General features: G+C 49.5%; 1 protein-coding gene across 1 annotated transcript; it reads right to left on the bottom strand.

The window, feature by feature from the left end:
* Positions 1–459: 459 nt before the first annotated feature.
* LOC119951207 (gastrula zinc finger protein XlCGF57.1-like) lies at positions 460–21,802 on the bottom strand. The gene is made up of 4 exons (XM_038774237.1): positions 21,585–21,802; positions 16,772–16,858; positions 11,683–11,763; positions 460–2,717 (listed from the first exon to the last, which is right to left on the bottom strand). The coding sequence occupies exon 4, from the start codon at positions 2,359–2,361 to the stop codon at positions 1,018–1,020; it is 1,344 nt and encodes a 447-aa protein (XP_038630165.1). The 5' UTR covers positions 2,362–2,717; positions 11,683–11,763; positions 16,772–16,858; positions 21,585–21,802; the 3' UTR covers positions 460–1,017.
* Between the last annotated feature and the right edge of the window lie 2,185 nt (positions 21,803–23,987).

The raw sequence follows: 23,987 nt of genomic DNA, 5'->3' as shown, positions 1-23,987 counted from the left end.
CCTACTCTGTACATTTTTGGGTTGTGGGGGCGAAACCCACGCAGACACGGGGAGAATGTGCAAACTCCACACGGACAGTGACCCAGAGCCGGGATCGAACCTGGGACCTCAGCGCCGTGAGGCGGCTGTGCTAACCACTAGGCCACCGTGCTGCCCTTTGCACAACCTTCTTAACCAAATTCTCCAGTTTAAGTTTCTGCTTGTATGCCGGGAGAAGGAGCGCCATCTTGTGGTCCGATTTTCCGAAGTGCGGTCAGGGGATAGATCATCAGGCGCCCTTGATGTTTGTGCAGCAGTGGTCAAGGATGTTGGGGCCCCTGTTGGGACAGGAGATGTGTAGGTGGAATTTTGGCAGTACGCTCTTGAGGTTGGCCTGGTTAAAGTCCCCGGCCACAATGAACAAGGCCTCCGGGTATTCTGCTTCATTGTTATTTATAGCGGTTACAATTCATCAAGCGACTTCTTCACTTCCGCCTGGGGTGGGATGTAGACCGCTGTGATGATGGCAGAAGTGAACTCCGTGGAAGGTAATATGGACGGTACTTCACAGTCGGGTATTCCAGGTCCGGGGAGCAGTAGTTCGCCAGGGTCGCCACATCCGAGCACCAGAGGAGGAATTGATGAGAAGACAAATCCCTCCACCCACTCCACATTCAGTCCTGGATGTGATTAACAGCAGGAATAACAGCAGAATCTAACCCGTCCTCACTTGTGAACCCTTTGATGTCTCAGCATGTTGGATGACTGAGTGAATCCCTCCCCACAGTGAGAGCAGGTGAATGGCCTCTCCCCGGTGTGAATTCGCTGGTGTGTCAACAGGGCAGATGAATCACGAAATCTCCTCCCACAACCAGAGCAGGTGAACTTGCTGTTGTCTCCGCAATGTGGATGATGTTTGAAACCTCTTTGTGCAGAGAGCAGTTGAACAGTTTCTCCTCAGTGTGAATGCGCTGGTGGGACATCAGTAGCCGAGAGCTTTTAAACCCACTCCCACAGTTGGAGCATTTAAAGGATCTCTCATTGGTGTGAGTGACATTGTGGCTCAGCAAGTGATGGCCGAGTTAATATTTTCCCAGTTGGAGAGGTGAACGGGCTCTCCCCGGTGTGGCCTCGCTCATGTTTCATCAGGTTAGATGAGGTTCTAAAGCTCTTTGTGCAGTGAGAGCAGCTGAACGGTCTCTCCTCAGAGTGAATGCGCTGGTGGGACATTAGTCGCTGTGAGCTTTTGAAACCCCTCCTGCAGTCAGAGCATTTAAAGGGCCTGCTCGCGGTGTGAGTGACATTGTGTTTCCGCAGGCTGGATAATTCAGTGAATCCCTTATCACACACAGTGCAGATAAATGGCTTCTCCCCGGTATGAACTCGCTGGTGTGTCTGCAGGTTGGAGAACCGAGCGAATCCCTTATCACACACAGTGCAGATGAACGGCCTCTCCCCGGTGTGAACTCGTTCGTGTCTCCGCAGGTTGCCAATGTCAGTGAATCCCTTTTCACACTGAGAACAGGTGAAAGGCCTCTCTCCAGTGTGAACTCGTTCGTGTGTTCGCAGGTTGCCAATGTCAGTGTATCTCTTTTCACACTGAGAGCAGGTGAAAGGCCTCTCTCCAGTGTGAACACGTTCGTGTCTCCGTAGTTTGCCAATGTCAATGAATCTCTTTTCACACTGAGAGCAGGTGAAAGGCCTCTCTCCAGTGTGAACACGTTCGTGACTCCGCAGGTTGCCAAGGGCAGTGAATCTCTTTTCACACTGAGAGCAGGTGAATGGCCTCTCCCCAGTGTGAACACGTTCGTGTTTCCGCAGGGTGCCAATCTCACTGAATCTCTTTTCACACTGAGAGCAGGTGAAAGGCCTCTCTCCAGTGTGAACACGTTCGTGACTCCGCAGGTTGCCAAGGGTAGTGAATCTCTTTTCACACTGAGAGCAGGTGAATGGCCTCTCCCCAGTGTGAACACGTTCGTGTATCCGCAGGTTGCCAATGGCAGCGAATCCCTTTTCGCACTGAGAGCAGGTGAAAGGCCTCTGTCCAGTGTGAACTCGTTCGTGTCTCCGCAGGCTGTCAATGGCAGCGAATCTCTTTTCACACTGAGAGCAGGTGAATGGCCTCTCCCCAGTGTGAACACGTTTGTGTCTCCGCAGGTTGCCAATGGCAGCGAATCCCTTTTCGCACTGAGAGCAGGTGAATGGCCTCTCCCCAGTGTGAACACGTTCGTGTCTCCGCAGGCTGCCAATGGCAGCGAATCCCTTTTCGCACTGAGAGCAGGTGAAAGGCCTCTGTCCAGTGTGACTGCGTTGATGCATTTCCAGCAGGCATGGGGCTGTGAATCCCTTCCCACAATCCTCACATTTCCATGGTTTCTCCATGGTCTGGGTGATCTTGTGTCTCACCACGTTGGACGATCAGTTGAAGCTTCGTCCACACACAGAACACCTATACAGTCTCTCCCTGCTGCGAATGGTGTAGTATTTTTTCAGGCTGTGTAACTGGTTAAAGCTCTTTCTGCAGTCAGTGCTCTGTAACAATCGCACACGGGTGTGTGTGTCTCGGTGGCTTTTCCAGGCACACTGATATTTAAAATCTCTTGAAGCAGACAGAATAGACAAACATTTCTCCTTCTAGATTCAAAGGCAGATGATCCCAAGACTCGAGTGACTCAGTCAGTTCTTGACCGGATATTTAGTAAGAGATATCGGCCTCAAAGTCCTCTCGTTCGAACTTCCTGCAATCAGATTTTACAATAGTAATCATTGTCAGTACAGGATAGAAACTCAGAACAGACAATTCTAGTTTCCATCGAACATTCTTCCTCTCTCTTTCCCTGAAATGCTCTAAATCTCCATCCCACACACTCTCCCTCCAGTCTCACTCTGCTGTATCTAATATTCACCCTCCCAATTCTCCTGAAGGTGCTTATTCAGGCTGATTGACAGATCCTTGCTCACTGCTTCCTGTCCTGGCCACAGAGACCTGAAAATCTTCATGCAGGCTGCCAGACAGATATATGTCTATATTACTGGATGAAAAATGTGTGTAATATACAGACTGTATTCACTTACTTTCCCTCCCAATTTTCCTGAAGGTGCTGATCAACAAATCTAAACTCACTAAAACCTGTACAAGAGGAGAGAATCTCCATATAAGGACATTTACTGATTAGAGATAGGGAAATTCTGAGGAAGAATTTTATTTAGTCATGGAGTGGACAGGACAGGGAACTCACTGCCCACAAGGGTTGTGGAAGTCGAGATGATCAATAATTTAAAATAAAATAGGATGGTCACTTGAAGAAAATAAACTTGCAGGGGAACAGGTATATCAGGGGGGAATGGGACTGACTGGATTGCTGTACAGAGAGTCAGCATTGACTTGAGTTCCCAAATGGATTCTGTCAGTGCTGCAATGACTGTATGACTGGAAATATATAATGTAGGTACAGTACTATATTACAAAACTAGAACTAATAATACATGTATTTTATTACAGAACCATCAATAATATATATAATACATACCATATAACACTCGACATATCTCTGATGATATTAAATTTTTAAAAATTAATTTACGGGATGTGGACAATGCTGGTTAGGCCAGCATTTATTGCCCATCCCCAGTTACCCGTCCGAAGTAGTGGTGAGTTGCCTTCTTGAACTGCTGCAGTCCTTGAGGTGTAGGTACATCCCCGGTGCTGGTTTTAAATTTTTAAAAAATAAATTTAAAGTACCCAATTCATTTTTTTCCAATTAAGGGGCAATTTAGCATGGCCAATCCACCTACCCTGCACAGCTTTGGGTTGTGGGGGCGAAACCCAAGCAAACACAGGGAGAATGTGCAAGCTCCACATGGACAGTGACCCAGAGCAGGGATTGAGCCTGGGACCTCGGCGCCATGAGGCAGCAGCACTAACCACCATGCTGCCCTACATCCCCTGTGCTGTTAGGGAGGGAATTCCAGGATGTTGCCCCAGGGACAGTGAATGAACGGCAATATATTTCCAAGTCAGGGGGGTGTGTAACTTGGAAGCGAACCTCCAGGTGGTGAGATTCCCAGGTATGTGCTGCTCTTGTCCTTCCAGATGATAGTGGTTGTGGGTATGGAAGGTGCTGTCTGAGGAACCTTTATGAGTTACTGCAGTGTATCTTGGAGATGGTATACACGGCTGCTACTGTTTGTCAGTGGTGGAAGGTTTGAATGTTTGTGGAAGGGGGTGCAATCAATCAGGCTGCTTTGTCCTGGATACTGTCGAGCTTCTTGCGTGTTGTTGGAGCTGCACTCATCCAGCAAAGTGGAGCGTATTCCATTACACTCCTGACTTGTGCTTGTATATGTCTGGTGGACAAGCTTTGGGGTATCAGGTGGTGTATTACCCGCTGTAGGATTCCCAGAATTTGACCTGCCCTGGGAGCTACAGTATTAACATGGCTAGTCCAGTTCAGTTTCTGATCAATGGTAACCCCCAGGATGTTGGTTGTGGGGGATTCAGCGATGGCAGTGCCACTGAATGTCAAGGGGTGTTGGTTAGATCCTCTCTTGTAGGAGATGGTCATTGCCTGGCACTAGTGTAGCACAAATGTAACTTGCCACTTATTAGGCCAAGCCTTGACATTGTCCAGGTCTTACTGAATTTGGACATGGACTGCTTCATTATCTGAGGAGTTGAGAATGGTGCTGAACATTGTGCAGTCATCTGCAAACATCACCACTTCTCACCTTATGATGGAAGGGAGATCATTGGTGAAGGAGCTGAAGATGGTTGGACCTCGGACACTGCCCTGAGGAACTCCTGCAGTGATGTCCTGGAGCTGAGATGATTGACCTCCAATCAGCACAACCATCTTCCTTTGTGCCAGGTATGACTCCAACCAATGGAGAGTTATCCTCTGATTCCCATTGACTCCAGTTTAGCTGGGGATCCTTGATGTCATACTCGGTCAAATGCTGCCTTGATGTCAGGGGCAGTCACCCTCACCTCACTTCTGGCATTCAGCTCTTTAGTCCAAGTTTGAACTAAGGCTTTAATGAGGTCAGGAGCTGAGTGACCCTGGCGGAACCCAAACTGAGCGTCCAGGAGCAGGTTATTGCAGAATAAGTGCCACTTAATAGCAACTTTGATGACTCCTTCCATCACTTTTCTGATGATGACAGTAGACCTACAGAGCAGTAATTGGCTGAGTTGGATTTGCCCTGTTTACTGCCCCCTTAAATGTCAGTCATCTCCTGGCCTTTAATTGTGAACATTAGGAAAGAAATCGTCCTTTTAGCCAGACAAATAAATGTGTCAAGCTGAGGGAGCAAAGGAGGTCAATGTCTTTAAGAGAGAGAGAGACCTGGGCCAAGCTTTCCCGAGTCTGCACCCTCCCTGGATTCACTTTGTTTCCCTTCAGTTGCCGCAAGTGACCAATTGAAGGTGAGAATGAGAAAAGAAATGGAAAGGGGGAGAAAATAAAGTGTTTTACTGACAGATGTTGGAGACAGGAGGAGGTTTAAGTCTGTGTGCAGCTCAAGCTCATTCAGGGTTGGGGGAACAACAGCTTTGAGACAATGGGGAAGCTCCGATTGGCAGAGAAGCAGAGTCCTTCCGGTCCTCCAATCTTCCCATTGCGCACCGCGGGATTGAGCTCATCCTGCACATGCGCTGATTCCCCTCTCCCTGAGACATGCGCAGTCCTGGGTTGGGGAGGGGCTTCTCGCTCTGGCCGGTGCTGTCAGCCGGTTGCCTGGAAACCGTCATGACGATGTGCTGGGGGAGAGGGAACAAAGGGTGGGGGCGGGTTTCTCGTGTCCTCGCGCACAAATGCTGTGACGTCACCGCGCAACGGATTCATTCCTATTGGCTGATTTAGAGGACGAGCTCCTTTGTGATGTCACAATGTGGAGGTTGGACAATGAGTTTCAGACTAAAACTTCCTCTTCTGGGCAACATCTGGGAGCAAATCAATGTCTCTCCCTTTCAGAAGGTCATCAGATATAGGAGCAGAATTAGGCCATTTGGCCCATCGAGTCTGCTCTGCCATTCTGTCATGGCTGTACTCATCCTGGATTTAATTCCACCGTACTGACAGTTCTCCATTACCCTTCAACCCATTACCAATTAAACATCTGTCTTCTATAAATCTGGATTTTGCCCTTTACATAAATTGTGTGACATTCATGGAAGTTGCCAACAGAAGCGTTATTCTCAGTTAAATCCAGCCCTCAGCTCCGTCGCTGCCTGTCATTGACATGAGCAATAGAGAGACAGAAAGGTGCCCGAGGCTCAAATGGGAAGTCAAAACTTGTGACTCGAAACCAACACCTCAACATTTGTCAGTCAAATCCATGTTATTTATACTGGGGTTTTTATTATTAAATTTAGGCACTGGAGGGCCGGGAGGCAAAGGGTGGGGGTTTGAAAGGGTAACTTTCACTTTCTAACTTTGTATTGTCTGTAGTGTCAGCTGTGGATCAGTGGGCAGTTCTCTCACCTCTGAATCAGAAGATTATGGGTTCAAGTCCCAGTCCTCCTCCTCGCAGCACTGAGGGAGTGCTGCACTGTCAGAACAGCTTCTTTCAAATAAGATGTTAAACTGAGGCTCTGTCTGTCCCTATCAGGTGGATGTTAAAGTTCCCACAGCCACTATTTTGAAGAAGAGCAGGGGAGTTTTCCCCGTGTCCTGGTCACTATTTATCCCTCAGTCAACATCACTAAAAACAGATCATCTGCTCATTATCTTTTTTTTGAAATAATTTTTATTCAAAAATTTTGAATTTATACAACAATAACGCACCATAGTAAAATACCAAAAATAACAATAATATTAACAATCATAAACATTTGCCCCACCTCCATGAACAACACAGCATTTTAACAATAATGCAAATTAACACAATATAAAGTTACAGAATAGAAACTACAATAAGGAACACACACACACACACACACACACCCCCCCCCCCCCCTCCCCCGGGTTTCTGCTACTATTGATCAAGATACCTATCTTTGAGCCAGGAAGTCCAGAAAAGGCTGCCACCGTTTATAGAACCCTTGTATAGATCCACTCAGGGCAAATTTGACCCTTTCCAATTTTATAAATCCCGCCATGTCACTGATCCAGGTCTCCACACTTGGGGGCCTCGCATCCTTCCACTGTAGCAGGACTTCGCGGGCTACTAGGGACGCAAAGGCCAGGACACCGGCCTCTTTCGCCTCCTGCACTCCCGGCTCTACCGCAACTCCAAAAATCGAGAGTCCCCACCCTGGTTTGACCCTGGATCCAACCACCCTCGACACCGTCCCCGCCACCCCTTCCAGAATTCTTCCAGTGCTGGGCATGCCCAGAACATATGGGCGTGGTTCGCTGGACTCCCCGAACATCTGGTGCACCTGTCCTCACCCCCAAAGAACCTACTAATCCTAGTCCCGAACATGTGGGCCCGGTGCAGCACCTTAAATTGGATGAGACTAAGCCTCGCACATGAGGAGGAAGAGTTGACTCTCTCCAAGGCATCCGCCCAAGTCCCGTCCTCTATCTGCTCCCCGAGTTCCTCCTCCCATTTAGCCTTCAGCTCCTCCACTGACGACTCCTCCACCTCCTGCATTGCCTTATAGATGTCAGACACCTTCCCCTCTCCGACCCACACCCCCGAAAGCACTCTGTCCATCGTCCCCCGTGAAGGCAGCAGAGGGAATCCCTCTACCTGTTGCCTAGCAAACGCCTTTACCTGCAAGTATCTGAACATGTTCCCTTGGGGAAGCCCAAATTTATCTTCAGTTCCCCCAGGCCCGCAAACCTCCCGCCAATAAACAGGTCCCTCAATTTACTGATGCTCGCCTTTTGCCACCCCCTAAATCCCCCATCCTTGTTCCCCGGGATGAACCGATGGTTGCCACCCAGTGGAGCCTCCATCGAGCCCCCTGTTTCCCCCCGATGCCGTCTCCACTGTCCCCAGATTCTTGGGGTCGCCGCCACCACCGGGCTCGTGGTAAACCTCTTAGGGGAGAGCGGCAACGGCGCCGTTACCATGGCACCCAGGCTCATACCTCTACATGACGCCATCTCCATTCTTTTACACGCCGCCCCTCCCCCCTCCATCACCCATTTACGCACCATTGACACATTGGCCGCCCAATAGTACCCCAGAAGGTTGGGCAGCGCCAACCCGCCTCTATCCCTCCCTTGCTCCAGGAACACCCTCTTCACTCTCGGAGTCCCATGTGCCCACACAAAGCTCAAAATACTGCTAGTCACTCTCCTAAAGAAGGCCCTGGGGATAAAGATGGGCAGGCACTGAAAGAGGAACAAGAACCTCGGAAGCACCGTCATTTTGACGGACTGTACCCTCCCCACCAACGACAATGGCAGCATGTCCCACCTCTTGAACTCCTCCTCCATCTGATCTACAAATCTGGTCAAATTATGTTTGTGAAGAGTCCCCCAGTCCCTGGACACCTGCACCCCCAGGTACCTAAAGCTCTCCCCTGCCCGTCTGAGCGGGAACCTACCAATTACTTCCTCCTGGTCTCCAGGGTGCACCACAAACACCTCACTCTTGCCTAAATTTAATTTGTAACCTGAAAAGGTCCCAAACTCAGCTAGCAGCTCCATCACCCCCGGCATCCCTCCCACCGGGTCCACCACATACAGTAACAGGTCATCGGCATACAACGACACCCTTTGTTCCTCCCCACCTCGCACCAAGCCTCTCCACCTCTCTGAATCCCTCAACGCCAGCGGCTCGATTGCCAGTGCAAACAACAAGGGGAACAGGGGGCAACACCGCCTGGTCCCTCGGTAAAGCCGGAAGTACTCCGACCTCCTCCCATTCGTGGCCACGCACGCCATCGGGTCCTCATATAGCAGCCTTACCCATCTAATGAACCCTTCACCAAATCCAAACCTCCCCAACACCTCCCATAGGTACCCCCACTCCACTCTATCGAAGGCCTTCTCTGCATCCAGCGCCACCACTATCTCTGCCTCCCCCTCAATCGCCAGCATCATGATGACATTCAACAATCTCCGCACATTCGTGTTCAGCTGCCTTCCCTTCACAAAACCTGTCTGGTCCTCATGCACAACCCCTGGCACAGTCCTCTATCCTGGTGGCCAGGATTTTTGCCAGCACCTTAGCATCCACGTTGAGGAGAGATATGGGCCTGTATGAACCACACTGCTGGGGGTCCTTGTCCCTCTTTAAAATTAACAAGATCAGCGCCCGCGACATCGTCGGGGGCAAAGTCCCCCCCTCCCACGCTTCATTAAGTGTCCACACCAGCAAGGGGCCCACTAGTTCCACAAATTTTTTATAAAATTCCACCGGGAACCCATCCAGCCCCGGTGCCTTCCCTGACTGCATCTGCCCGATTCCCTTAACTAGCTCCTCCAGCTCAATCGGCGCACCCAACCCCTCCATCTTCTCCTCCTGCACCTTCGGGAAAGTAAGCCCGTCGAGGAACCTCTCCATTCCCCTCCTCTCCCCCGTTGGCTCCGACCGGTACAGTTCCCCGTAAAAGTCCTTGAAGACCTCATTCACCTCTACCCCCTTCCGCACCACATTCCCACTCTTGTCTCTCACTCCAGCAATTTCCTTAGCCGCATCCCGCTTGCGGAGCTGATGAGCCAGCATCCTACTCGCCTTTTCACCATGTTCGTACACTGCCCCTTGTGCCTTCCTCCACTGTGCCTCCACCTTTCTAGTGGTCAGCAAATCAAATTTAGCCTGCAGGCTGCTCCTCTCCCCCAACAGTCCCTCCTCTGGTGCCTCTGCGTACCTCCTGTCTACCTCCAGCATCCTTCCCACCAGTCTATCCCTCTCACTCCTCTCGCTCCTCTCCCTGTGTGCCCGGATGGATATCAGCTCCCCACGAATCACTGCTTTCAGGGCTTCCCAGACCACCCCCACCTGAACCTCCCCCGTATCATTCAACTCGAGGTACCCCTCAATACTTGCCCGGACCCTCCTACACACCTCCTCCTCCGCCACAATCCCACATCCAACCGCCACAACGGGCGCTGGTCCCGCACCTCCCCCATCTCCAACTCTATCCAATGCGGAGCGTGGTCGGAGATTGCAATGGCCGAATACTCGGCCTCCTCCACTCTCGGAATCAGTCCCCTACTCACCACGAAGAAGTCTATCCGAGAGTAGACCCTATGTACGTGGGAGAAGAAAGAGTACTCCCGTGCCCTCGGCCTCACAAACCCCCATGGATCCACCCCACCCATCTGGTCCATAAACCCTCTCAGTACCTTGGCCGCCGCCGGCCTCCTACCCGTCCTAGACCTGGACCGATCCAGTGAAGGATCCAACACCGTAGTAAAGTCCCCCCCCCCATGATCAGACCTCCCGCCTCTAGATCCGGGACCCGTCCCAACATACGCCTCATAAAGCCCGCATCATCCCAATTTGGGGCATACACACTAGCAAGTACCACCTTCTCTCCTTGTAGCCTGCCCCTAACCATAACATACCTACCCCCCTTATCCGCCACCACCTCCGATGCCTCAAACGACACATTTTTCCCCACCAGAATCGCCACTCCCCGGTTCTTCACATCCAACCCAGAGTGGAAAACCTGCCCCACCCATCCCTTCCTCAGACGGACCTGGTCCGCCACCTTCAGGTGGGTCTCCTGAAGCATTGCCACATCTGCATTTAGCCCCCTCAGATGAGCCAGTACCCTCGACCGCTTCACCGGCCCATTCAATCCTCTCACATTCCAGGTGACCAACCGGATCAGAGGGCGTCCTGCCCCCCTCGACTAGCCATAGCCCATCGACTGCCATGACCAAAGTTAACATGTCCAGTTTGATACCAGTGTAGCGTTACAAGTCGCAACCCTTTGAGTTTACCGATCATGGCTTATCACTTCAATATCTTTGACCTCATGATTCACGGTCAAAAGTACCGCTTCTCCTTTTCGGTGACCTCACGACCCTATCTACTGCTTGATATCCTTTCAAGTTGCCGACCATCTCAAATCACAAACTGTAACTTTATCTTTAAATTCACACACTCTTGCTGAAAATATGGAATTTCCTTAATTATGCCCGACCCGGGCCCCCCTATTCCACATCCTTCCACTACCTCCCCTGCTGCGTTCCTTTTCATGCACTGCTTATTTGTGTCCTGTTCTCTTTTTTTCCTTATTCCTTTTTATTACTAAAACAGTTGTCTCTGTTTGTTTCTTTATTGCATTTTTATTTGATATAGGGGGCCCACTTCATCAGGGGCCCACTTGCCATCGGGCAAGCTGACACCCTGGCCAGTCCGCCACTGATCCCATCCCACAGTCAGAGCAGAGGAACGGCCTCTCCCCGCTGTGAACTCTCTGGTGGTTCAGCAGGTTGTATGAATGATTGAATCGCTTTCCACACTCAGAGCAGATAAATGGCCTCTCCCCGGTGTGAATTCGCTGATGTTTCACCAGAGTGGATGACTGAGTGAATCCCTTCCCACACACGGGACAGTTGAACTGCCTCTCCCCAGTGTGATTGCGCCGATGAGCTTGCAGTTCAGATGGGTATCTGAATATCTTTCCACAATCTCCACATTTATATGGTCTCTCTCCAGTGTGAATGTGCTTGTGTTGCAACAGGCCAGAAAATCGTCTGTAGCCTTGTCCACACTCAGAGCACGTGTCCGGTTTCTCCCCATTGTAAACGCTGCTTTTTCCTTCCATGTTCAAAATCTGATGATACTGACCTGATGATGAATTGGGCGACTCTGTCAGATCCTGATGTGAGGTTCAAGTTTCCCGACTGCAAATCCTCCCCTTCGAACACCCTGTGAAATTGATTTGAAACAGAAAAAAAGGGAGTGAGAGAGAACCCAGAAAAACAGAATGGCAGGTTGTGAAATTGAGCTGAATGAATCTGGTCATTTGTGGGGCCGGCACTTGGAAAAGTGACAAAAACTGCTGGATTGTTATAAAAACACAACTGGTTCGCTGATGTCCTCAGGGAAGGGAAGTTGCCACCTGGTCTGGGCCTACACAAGACTCTGGGGGAGAGAGGGAGAATGTCTCGCTGAGTATCCGCCTCACTCAATTTACACCCACTCAAATAATAATCTGGCTTCCTATTTTTACTACTGAAGCAGATCACTTCAATTTTATCCATATGATACTGCATCTGAGATTCATGTGCCCTCTCACTCAGCCTGTCCAAATCCTGCTGAAGCATCACTGCATCCTCCTCACAGCTCACCCTCCCACCCAACTTTGTATTATCTGCAAATTTGGAGACAATACATTTTGCCCTCAACCAAATCATTAATAATGTGAACAGTTGGGGTCCTAGCAGATCACATGCAGTACCCCACTCGTCACTGCCTACCAATCAGAAAAAGACCCATTTATTGCAACTTTTTGCTTCCTATCTGGTAGCAAGCTTTCTACCTTTCTCAAGGCACTACTCTTAATCCCATGCGCTTTAACTTTACATATTAATCCACTATGTGAGACCTTGTCAAAAACCTTCTGAAAGTCTAAATGAACCATATCTACCGATTGTCCCTGGTCATCTCTACTAGTTGTAGCTTCAAAGAATTCTGGAAGATTTGTGAATCATGATTTTCCTTTCGTAAATCCATGCTGACATTGTCTGATTACAGCACTGCTTTCCAAATGCTGGGAAATCCTTGATAATGGATTCCAGCAACTTCCCTACTACCGACGTTACGCCCATAGTTCCCTGTTTTCTCTCCTCCTCCCTTTAGGGGCTGGTTTAGCACACTGGGCTAAATTGCTGGCTTTTAAAGCAGACCAAGGCAGGCCAGCAGCACTGTTCAATTCCCATCCCAGCCTCCCCGAACAGGTGCCGGAATGTGGCAACTAGGGGCTTTTCACAGTAACTTCATTGAAGCCTACTCGTGACAATAAGCGATTTTAATTTCATTTCATTTTTGAATTGCAGGGTTATATTCATATAGAACATAGAACAGTACAGCACAGAACAGGCCCTTCGGCCCTCAATGTTGTGCCGAGCCATGATCACCCTACTCAAACCCACGTATCCACCCTATACCCGTAACCCAACAACCCCCCCCTTAACCTTACTTTTATTAGGACACTACGGGCAATTTAGCATGGCCAATCCACCTAACCCGCACATCTTTGGACTGTGGGAGGAAACCGGAGCACCCGGAGGAAACCCACGCACACAGGGGGAGGACGTGCAGACTCCACACAGACAGTGATCCAGCCGGGAATCGAACCTGGGACCCTGGAGCTGTGAAGCATTTATGCTAACCACTATGCTACCCTGCTGCCCCAGCTCACCTCTAATCTGGAAGAACCATCCAGAGTCCAAAACATTTAGGAAAATGCCCACCAATGGATCTATTCTTTCTAGGGCCACTTCCTTAAGTACTCTGGGATAAGATTATCAGGCCCTGGAGATTTGTCCGCCTTCAATCCCATTAATTTCCCCAAAATCATTTCTTGACTAATACTAATTTCCTTCAGCTCGTCACTCAAACTGGTGTTTCTCAGAACTTCCAGTACATTATTGTTTTCCTTAGTGAAGCCGAAGCAAAGTACAACTTTAGTTCCTCAGCTATTTCTTTGTTCTTGGTTATGAATTTCCCTCCCTTCTGATTGTAAGGGGCCTACATTAGTTTTTAGCAATCTTTTTCTCTTTACATACCTATAGAACCCTTTTGTCAATTTTTATGTTTGCTGCTAGTTTACTTTCAAATTGTGTTTTCCCTTCTACATCAATTGTAGAATTGTCTGCCTTTGATGAATTAATTTTTAAAAAAATCATTTTTATTCAAATTTTCACAAAATATCAGTAACAGAAAATATTAATAACTGAAAAAACAAAAGGGAACAAACCCCCCCCTCCTCCCCCCCACCCCGGTATATACAAAAAAGAAGAAATAAATTAACGCCCGTCATTGACAAAGAACACATATACACGTCCCTTCAACCCAAACCACAGAGAAGACCCCCCCACCCTCCCCGGCTGCTGCTGCTGCCGGCCTTTTTCCCTACCGTTCTGCCAGGAAATCTAGGAATGGCTGCCACCTCCTGAAAAACCCCTGCACCGATCCCCTTAGGGCAAATTTCACCCTCTCTAATTTAATGAACCCCGCCATATCGTTGATCCAGGCCTCCACGCTTGGGGGCCTCGCATCCTTCCACTGAAGAAGAATCCTCCACCGGGCTACTAGGGACGCAAAGGCCAGAACACCAGCCTCTTTCGCCTCCTGCACTCCCGGCTCCTCTGCAACTTCGAATATTGCGAGCCCCCAGCCCGGATTGACCCTGGATCCTACCACCCTCGACACCGTCCTTGATACACCCTTCCAAAATTCCCCCAGCGCTGGGCATGCCCAGAACATATGGGCATGGTTTGCTGGGCTCCCTGAGCACCTAATACACCTGTCCCCGCCCCCAAAGAACCGACTCATCCTTGTCCTGGTCATGTGAGCCCTATGCAGTACCTTGAACTGTATGAGGCTAAGCCTCGCACAAGAAGAGGAGGAGTTCACCCTTCCTAGAGCATCCGCCCACGTCCCCTCCTCAATCTCCTCACCCAGCTCCTCTTCCCTTTTACCCTTCAGCTCCTCCACCGAGGCCTCGTCTACCTCCTGCATCACTTGATACGTTTCCAAAATCCTCCCCTCTACAACCCACACCCCCGAGACCACCCTGTCCTGGACCCCACGCGGCGGCAACAGAGGGAACTCCGCCACCTGCCGCCTGACAAACGCCCTTACCTGCATGTACCTAAAGGTGTTCCCCGGGGAGCCCAAACTTCCCCTCTGGGTCACCCAGGTTCGCAAATTTCCCGTCTATAAACAAGTTGATCCTACAACTTTCTGACTCAGAGGTGAGAGAGCTGCCCACTGAGCCACTGCTGACACTATAGACTCTGGGCGCGATTCTCCAGCCTTGTTGAGCTCTTGATCAAGAGTAACGAAGCCGCTGAATAGCGGGAAATGCCAAAAACGAGATCCGTGCCAGGTTCCAAACAGTTTACGATGCAACCAGCCCGCTCCCCTTGGCGAAATCAGGATCTCGCCAGAGCGAGGCGAGAAACCAATCACCACCACTTCAGCCCCATTTCCATACAATTAACGAGACATCCCAGATCCAACGGCCTCCCATCAGTCAGCGGCCTCTCCAGCAAGTGCTCACGCTGGCACCGATTAGTATTTCTTTTGAAAAGCTTGAACCAGGCAGAAGGCCTCCTGTGGTGAGCCGAGGAGGTGAGTAGCCATCTTTGCTCACAGGCAAAGAGCCCGGGGCCGCTGGGCATGCTGACCCAGTACTCGGGGGTGGGGGACTTTCCGCAGGGGTGGGTCACCATGGGGTGGGGAGGGGGAAGGCTCTGGGGGTGGCAACCACTTGGGCACCACCATGCCAACCCCTGGATCATGTGTTCCCATTCCAGGGGTAACCCTTGTCCCTGCCCGTCTACCCCAACGGCCACCCGTTACCCCCACCGATTGCTGAGGCATCTGGCTGCGTGGCTGAAGGCTATTGCTGATAGGGAATGGGCAATTGTGAGCCCTTAAAGTGAGCCCTTCACAGATGCCAAGTGGATTCCCGTGGGTGGGCAGGCCTTGTAGCATGTGGGAGTCATTGCCGGGCATTTCAATCAAACCTTGATGCCTGGACACTCTGCCTGAACACTGCGGGAGGCAAGAGCATACACACAGCATCCACACACCCAGGGGATGGGACAGAGCCTCAGGGACATGCCCACAGCCAGAGGGTGGGTGGGTGCCACGTCGGGTGGTGGGGGGGGAATGCCTGGAGATATGGGCAAAAGGACCGGGGGTCAGCCCGCATTGCAGAAGAAGGTGACAGGCGTCACAATGTCATGATGTTTGTGCAAAGAGGTGTTTATTGTGCTGTACATTATCCCACTCCTGGTGGTGGTGCCCCCCAAACCCCCGCGCCCAGTGCCCCCCCCACCCCCGTGCCCAGTGCCCCCCCCCCCCCGCGCCCAGTGCCCCCACCACCCCCGCGCCCAGTGCCCTCAGTGATCCTCGACGTGCCTGGCCCTCCTCGCTCTAACACTATGTCTCGCTGTGACCAACGTTGATGAAACTCCACAGGCGTGACTGACGCTCATTCAAGTGTCTGTCTGAAACCACGCACCAGGGAATGAACGCAGGCCGACCATTTTGGTTGAAGCTACTCTGATGTGACTGACGGATTAGTAGCGACGGATGTGGGGCAACGCTCACTCGAGTGTCTGGTTAAAGCCGCATAGTTCACTGCATTTTCTTTCCCTTTGTCTATTTGTTATATTTCTCCCTCCATCGTGTCTGAAAATAAATAAATAAATAATGCCGAATACAAAAAGAAAGGGAATGTTCCGGGTTCCGATTGAGGAGCCGTGAGCTCCATCACAGGGTTCATAGCGGAACATCAATCTCAGTTAATGCAGAAAGATGGTTGGGACCCACACCTTACGGCTGGGGAACAGGAAAGCTGGCGGGTGGGTCAGAAGAAGGATAGAGAACAAAAGGGGTAATAATTATGAGCAGCCTATATTTAGTGAATAATTAGACAAAGGAATGAGACAATCCAGCCCAGCCGGTGGCTGCAGTTTGCAGCAACACAGTTGGGCAGATAGGGTGGGGCCGCCCCAGTGGATAAAACACAATCACCAACCGCCCTTGGGCCGAGGATACTGAGCCTCATCTCCCTGTGGCCAGAACCAATAGATATTGAGAATTGAAGGAAAAGGAGAGTCATTTAGTAAACCCACAGGGTAAGGCTAATCCTGAAGGAACACAAATTTGCTGAGGAATGGCAATGGTGTCACTTTACCTGCCTGAAGACACAGGAAACTGAGCGATAATTCAGCTGGACGGTTGGAAATGAAATCCAGGCTTGTGTCTCAAAGGAAAACTCTGTCTGTGAAAAAGCATTTTTGCAAACATTAAGCCAAGGTCATTCAAAGCAAGTTGATAAGGACAAGTACAGCTCCTCCTGCGATTACCAAGGGGGAGGCTGCCCTAAACATTCAGTCATATATTCTCCCCTCCCTTGTACTGGTGAGTTAGCAACAGTTATAGTTAAAAATGTAACAAATGAATTTACTGTTCCATTTGAGATGCTAATTAGAGTTCTTTTAATTGGGTTTAGTTCTAAAAAAATGTTTACAATTAGTTTGCATAGGAAACTAAACTTCATCTAATGTGAAACTCTGATTTGAAAAAAATCAAACCGCTAGGATTCAAGAGATAGGTTTGAAAGTAAGCAGCCCATGTTTAGGTCAGTCTGTTCCAAAACAAAGATAAGCCGAGTTTGGCAGCCAATCCGATTTTAACTCCCCAGTACATTTGGGTGATAAAACATGTTGAGAGTCAGTTTTTCTTAAAATAGTTTTTTATTCTCCTCTTTTCTCCCAAATTTACACCCACCAACAATAATCAGAAACAAATATGTCAATCCCCATTTCAATAAGAACGATCCCATCCTCCCATCAAACCCCAAACATTAGCTCACATGTTCACATAAACAAATGACAAAAGGAATGAGGAATCGCCCATAGTCGCCATTAACACACACCGCGTCCCTCCCCCAACCCTCTCACCCACTCGGCCCAACTAATGTTCAATGTTATCCAGTTCTTGAAAGTGCATAATGAATAATGCTCATGAATTGTAGAACCCCTCCATCCTTCCCCTCAGTTCAAACTTAACCTTCTCAAGAGTCAAGAATTCCAACAGGTCCCCCCCGCCACGCCAGGGCACAGGCTGGAGAGGCTGCTGTCCAACCCATCAGGATCTGCCTTCGGGCGATCAACGAGGCGAAGGCTACAACATCTGCCTCCGCACCCGTTTCCAACCCTGGCCAGTCCGACACCCCGAATATGGCCTCCTGGGGGCCCGGGTCCAGTTTCACATCCACTACTTTAGAAATTACCCTCAAAACCTCCTTCCAGTACTCCCCTAGCTTTGGACAGGACCAAAACATATGAACGTGATTAGCGCCCCCCCCCCCCCCCCCGCAACGTTCACACACATCCTCTACTCCTTCAAAAGAATCGGCTCATCCTCGCCCTCATAAGGTATGCTCTGTATACCACCTTCAGCTGTATCAGCCCCAACCTCGCGCACAAGGTGGAGGCATTCACTCTCCGGGGCACCTCACACCGGAACCCCTCCTCCACACCCTCTCCCAATTCTTCCTCCCACGTTGCTTTGATCCCCTCCAGTGGTGCCTTCTCCTCTTCCGAAATAGCTCTGTAATCGGCTGACACTGCCCCCTTCTCCAGTCCCCTTGTCGTCAGCACCTCCTCCAGCAATGTGGAGGCCGGCTCCACCGGGAGGCTCTGTATCTCCTTTCTGGCAAAATCTCGAATCTGCATAGATCTAAACATTTCTCCCTGCTCCAGCCCATACTTCGCTTCCAGCTCCTTCAGTCCTGCAAACCGACCCCTAAGAAACAAAATCTTTTAGTGTCTTAATCCCCTTCTCTTCCCATTTCCGAAAATTTCCATCCCACCTCCTGGCTCAAATCTGTGGTTCCCCCGAATCGACATTTTCCTTGATCCTGCCTCCAACCCGAAGTGTTGGTAGAACTGTCTCCAAATTCTCAATGAAGCTCTTATTACTGGACTCCCTGAGTATTTCCCCGGAGCTATCGGGAGCGGCGCTGTTGCTAGTGCTTTCAATCCCGACCCCTTGGGACAAACCCTCCTCCATTCTGACCCACTGGGAATCAACCCCTCTGACCCAGCTCCGCACCTTCTCCACATTCGCTACCCTGTAGTAATACATCAGGTTTGGAAGACCCAAACCCCCTGCCTGCCTTCCCCTCTGTCGCAGCACCTTTCTAACTCTGGCCACCTTCCCTCCCCATATGAACAAAGTAATCCTTCCTGCAATCTCTCTGAAAAAAGTATTTCGCAGGAAAATCGGCATAGGGATGAGAAAATTAGGGAAGTAAAGACGTGGCTAAAGGAGTGGTGTGGGAAAGAGGGGTTCCATTTCGTGTGGCAATCTTTATTAATAAAAATATCACTTTTCAGATTGAAACCTACACCAAGGACAAAGGAGGTGGATATGTGATCATTAGAGGTTCGGTGCATGGAGATGTTGTTTCAATAATGAATGTTTATGGATCCCCAAATTACTAAGGCTTTTGCGAATTTTGCAGAGTTAGTTTCAACAAACTCTTTTGTGGTTGGTGACTTCAACTGTCCCTTAAATCCGCTGGTAGATATGCTTCCGGTTACCAGGATCCCCCCTCATCCCACCACCTCATGCTGCAAGCTAGGCCGTTGGCGTTTACTTGCGAGGAGGTGGGTTATGTGGATATTTGGAGAACTTTGCACCAGAGGTGCGGAGATTTTACCTTCTTTCAAGCCCTAATGAAATGAAATAAAAATGAAAATCGCTTATTGTCACAAGTAGGCTTCAAATGAAGTTACTGTGAAAAGCCCCTAGTCGCCACATTCCAGTGCCTGTTCAGGGAGGCTGTTACGGGAATCGAACCGTGCTGCTGGCCTGCCTTGGTCTGCTTTCAAAGCCAGCGATTTAGCCCTGTGCTAAACAGCCCCTATGTCATAATCAATGTCATAATAGAATCAACAACATTTTTATCTCAAGGTCGATCCGACACCTGGTGTCTTCTTGCACCGTAGTGAACATCGATTGTGGACCATCCCCCTGTTTCTCTGGAATTTCTACTCGAGCGTTCATCCCCAGGTTGAGAATGTGGAGGTTTGCTGTCACTCTGATCAACGATACTTCATTTATGAATCATTTTTAGAATGAGTTTGAGTTCTTTCTTTGGGTTAACGCGACCCCTTGTATTCCCCCCTCCATTTTAGAACATAGAACAGTACAGCACAGAACAGGCCCTTCGGCCCTCGATGTTGTGCCGAGCCATGATCACCCTACTCAAACCCACGTATCCACCCTATACCCGTAACCCAACAACCCCCCCCCCCCCTTACTTTTTTTAGGACACTACGGGCAATTTAGCATGGCCAATCCACCTAACCCGCACATCTTTGGACTGTGGGAGGAAACCGGAGCACCCGGAGGAAACCCACGCACACACGGGGAGGACGTGCAGACTCCGCACAGACAGTGACCCAGCCGGGAATCGAACCTGGGACCCTGGAGCTGTGAAGCATTTATGCTAACCACCATGCTACCGTGTTGCCTTAAATTTTTTGGGAGACATGTAAAGTTTATGCTCGGATGCTGAAGAACCAGCAACGTCTGGGGGTTTGTTTCACGAAGGCCGAGCAGAATTATAAGGAGATCTCGAATAAGCTATTGCTGAAGGAGGTTAATGCGGCAAGAGTGGCTTTGGATTCCCTATTGATGCAGCAGGTCGAGAAAGGTTTGCTAGGCAGACGTTGTACGAGTTTGGGAATAAACCGAACAAATACTTGACTTGTTTGACAAAGAAAATGTTCGACATTGGAACAATTCCCCCTGTGCGGCATGGGGGAGGGTTGTGAAGACAGAGGAGATAAACAGGGATTTGGGGAATTCTAAGCAGGATTATAAAGTCTCTGAAGTCTGGTGAAGTGTTGCTGGATATGGAGCATTTATTCTCTTCCCTGAAGCTTTCAGAGGCCTCAGAAAGCCAGCGTGAGCCTCTTAATGCTCCCCTTTCTAGGGAAGAGTTCTCAAAGGCCATGAAGGAACTGTAGCCGGATAAAGCACCGGGACCGGATGGCTGTGGGTGTGAGTTTTATCGGGGGCTTGAGGATTTGTTGTTGGACACATTGATGGGTATGTATTGTCACTTTTTTGACTCAGGGATGCTGTCATCGACTCTTCGGGAGGCTAATATCTCTTTGATTCTGAAGGACCCAGAAGAGTGTGCCTCTTATTGGCCAATATCTCTTTTGAAGCTTGACTTCAAATTACGATCTAAAGTTTTGCTGAGAAGGCTGGAGGACATCCTTCTAACAATCGTGTGGGGGGGGGGGGGGGGGGGGGGGGGGGAGACTTTCCAGTAACAATGTTGGAAGGTTGCTGAATGTGATTCAGGCTTTTCAGAAATACACAGTGGATGGGCTGGTGATCTCCTTCGATGCAGAGAAAGCTTTCGCTCGAGTCGAATTATCTGGTGCATACGGTTCGAGGCTTCGGATTGAGTGAGGATTATATCGAGTGGATTCAATTGTTAGATGAAGGGTAAAGTCGCCAAGTTCCCAGATGACCACAGGCTGCTTTCCCCTTTGAGGGGTATATCTGACTGGTGATGATTTAACCTGAGGATCAACACACCTCGGGCAAGAGACAAGGTTGAGAAGGTGGTGCCTTCATGAATAACCTCAGCTGGGAATTGAAGCCTCGCTCTGCATCACAAACCAGCTGTCCAAACAACTGAGTGAAACTGGCCCCTGTTATATTACAGGCTGGGCAGGGCTCACGGGTGATTTATAGTTGTAGTATTTGAGCTTCAGAGAGAGTCTCGGCAAATAAATGTGTCAAGCTGAGGGAGCAAAGGATGTCAATGTCTTTAAGAGAGAGAGAGACCTGGGCCAACCTTTCCAGAATGTGCACTTGCATTCACTTCCTTTCCCTTCAGTTGCTGCAAGTGACCAATTGAAGGTGAGAATGAGAAAAGAAATGGAAAGGGGGAGAAAAGAAAATGTTTTACTCACAGATGTTGGAGACAGGAGAGTTCAGTCAGTGTGAAGCTCAATCTCCATTCACACAAAGCACGCGCGCTGATTCGCTGGAGGTGCAGAGTCCTTCCAGTCCTATCTCTTCCCATTGGTCAACACCTCAGCACGAAGGTCAGGGGTGGGCTTTCCCTCACACATGCGCACTCTCTCCTCACTCTTGGACATGCGCAGTCCCGGGCCGGGGGGAGGGAAAATCACCGAGAGGCTTCTCGCTCTGGCCGGAGCTATCAGCCGGTTGCCTGGAAACCTTGTCTGGAGGAGGGGGAACAATGAGTGGGTGGTGCTGCTGGGTCCGCGCGCCGGGCCTGCGCACTGGAACCCGGAGACGTCACCGCAGATTCTTATGCGTGCGCAGGAAAGTTGTTGACCAATTGGAAGAGTTGTTAAACCGGAAGGACTCTCTTCCCCATCCAAGCAACTCCCCCGTTGTCTGAATGCGGAAGCTGGACAATGAGGAAACCTGGGACCTCACACAGACTAAACCGCCTCCTGTCTCTAACATCTGTGAGTAAAACACTTTATTTTCTCCCCCTTCCATTTCTTTTCACATTCTGAGAGTCAATTGGCCACTTGCAGCAACTGAAGGGAAAGGAAGTGAATCCAGGGAGGGTGCAGACTCTGGAAAGCTTGGCCCAGGTCTCTCTCTCTCTCTTCTCTCTCTAAAAGACATTGACATCCTTTGCTCCCTCAGCTTGACACATTTATTTGTCTGGCTAAAAGGATGGTCTCTTTCCTAATGTTCACAATTAAAGGGCTGGTTTCCCCAAGAGATGGCTGATATTTAAGGAGAGACGAATATTACAACCAGACGAATAGCAAAATCAAATTAAAATGAATAACATAACATAATGACGTAGAATTCCTATAGTGCAGAAGGCCATTCGCCCCTCAAGTCTGCACTGAGCCTCAGAAATAGCCCTTCACTGAGGCCCACTCCCCATCCTATCCTCGTAACCCGGTGTATTGATCATGGTCAACCCACCTAACCTAAACATCTTGGACACTAAGGGGCAATTTAGTGTGACCAATCCACTTTAGCTGCCCATCTTTGAGCAGTGGGAGGAAACCGGAGAACCCGGAAGAAACACACAAAGACACTAGGAGAATATGCAAACTCCACACGGACAGCAACCCAAGGCTGGAATTGAACCTGGGTCCCTCGTGCTGAAAATGAAATGAAAATGAAAATCGCTTATTGTCACGAGTATGCTTCAATGAAGTTACTGTGAAAAGCCCCTAGTTGCCACATTCCGGCGCCTGTCCAGGGAGGCTGGTACGGGAATCGCACCATGCTGCTGGCCTGCTTGGTCTTCTTTAAAAGCCAGCGATTTAGCTCAGTGAGCTAAACCAGTGAGGTAGCAGCATTAACCACTGTGCCCTACTCCCAGCCTAAATTAAATTGAATCCACTCATGGAAAGCTCAGGAGGAGCAAGTCAGTCAAATTGGAGCCTATGTATTTGTGAAGGAGTCCCATACTTTAAACAATGCATCAGACAGGTACGGCATGCTAGTACAGTGGTTAGCACAGTTGCTTCACAGCCCCAGGGTCCTAGGTTCGATTCCCACCTTGGTTCACTGTCTGTGTGGAGTCTGCATGTTCTCACTGTGTCTGCGTGGGTTTCCTCCAGGTGCTCCAGTTTCCTCTCAGTCCAAAGATGTGCAGGTTAGATAGATTGGCCATGCTAAATTGCCCTCCGGTTAGGTGGGGTTACTAGTTTACGGGGATAGGGTGGAGGTGTGGGCCTAAGTGGGGTTCTCTTTCCAGGAGCCGGTGCAGACTCGATGGGCCGAATGGTCTTCTGAATTCACCTGAGGAAGGAGCAGTGCTCCGAAAGCTAGTGTTTGAAACAAACATGTTGGACTTTAACCTGGTGTTGTAAGACTTCTTACGGTGTTATTTGCAACTGCCGTTCCGAGACTTTAAACATTTTAATCCGTCTCTCCAGCGCATGTCAATTACAAAGCATTGTCTCACGTTTAACAAAATAGATGTGTTACATTTAATACCGCGACTTCGCATCATGCCCAAGACTGCCAAACATTTCAAAAAACACATGTTGCATTCTGCTCAAAGTCTAAAAAGAACGTTACGCTGTTTCTATCTTTGTCTATTTCAACTATTTGCATTTTTTAAAACTTTCTCTGCCATGCGTGCTGGCTTTAAGCTGTTTAGCACCTTGCTCAAGGCCCTCATCATTCCAGCTTGGCTCCTCCCAGTACTGACATCATTTCACCAAGCTGAAATCTAATTAACTCCACAGGGAATCCCCTTCATCCAAATAACATTACATTAGCCCACACTTTTTATGATGCTTTAATTACATATCTGGCTCCGACACTTAATTGTCCTTCAAACAAAATTGAAATTTAGAGTACCC

Source organism: Scyliorhinus canicula, chromosome 17 (genome assembly GCF_902713615.1).
Source record: "Scyliorhinus canicula chromosome 17, sScyCan1.1, whole genome shotgun sequence".
Classification (NCBI taxonomy): domain Eukaryota; kingdom Metazoa; phylum Chordata; class Chondrichthyes; order Carcharhiniformes; family Scyliorhinidae; genus Scyliorhinus; species Scyliorhinus canicula.
Note: the sequence above shows the minus strand (reverse complement) of the source record. Positions and strands in the feature narration are given on the sequence as shown.

Coding starts and splice junctions, on each gene's coding strand:
- LOC119951207 (XM_038774237.1), bottom strand. CDS start 2,361: ATGGAGAAACCATGGAAATGTGAGGATTGTGGGAAGGGATTCACAGCC.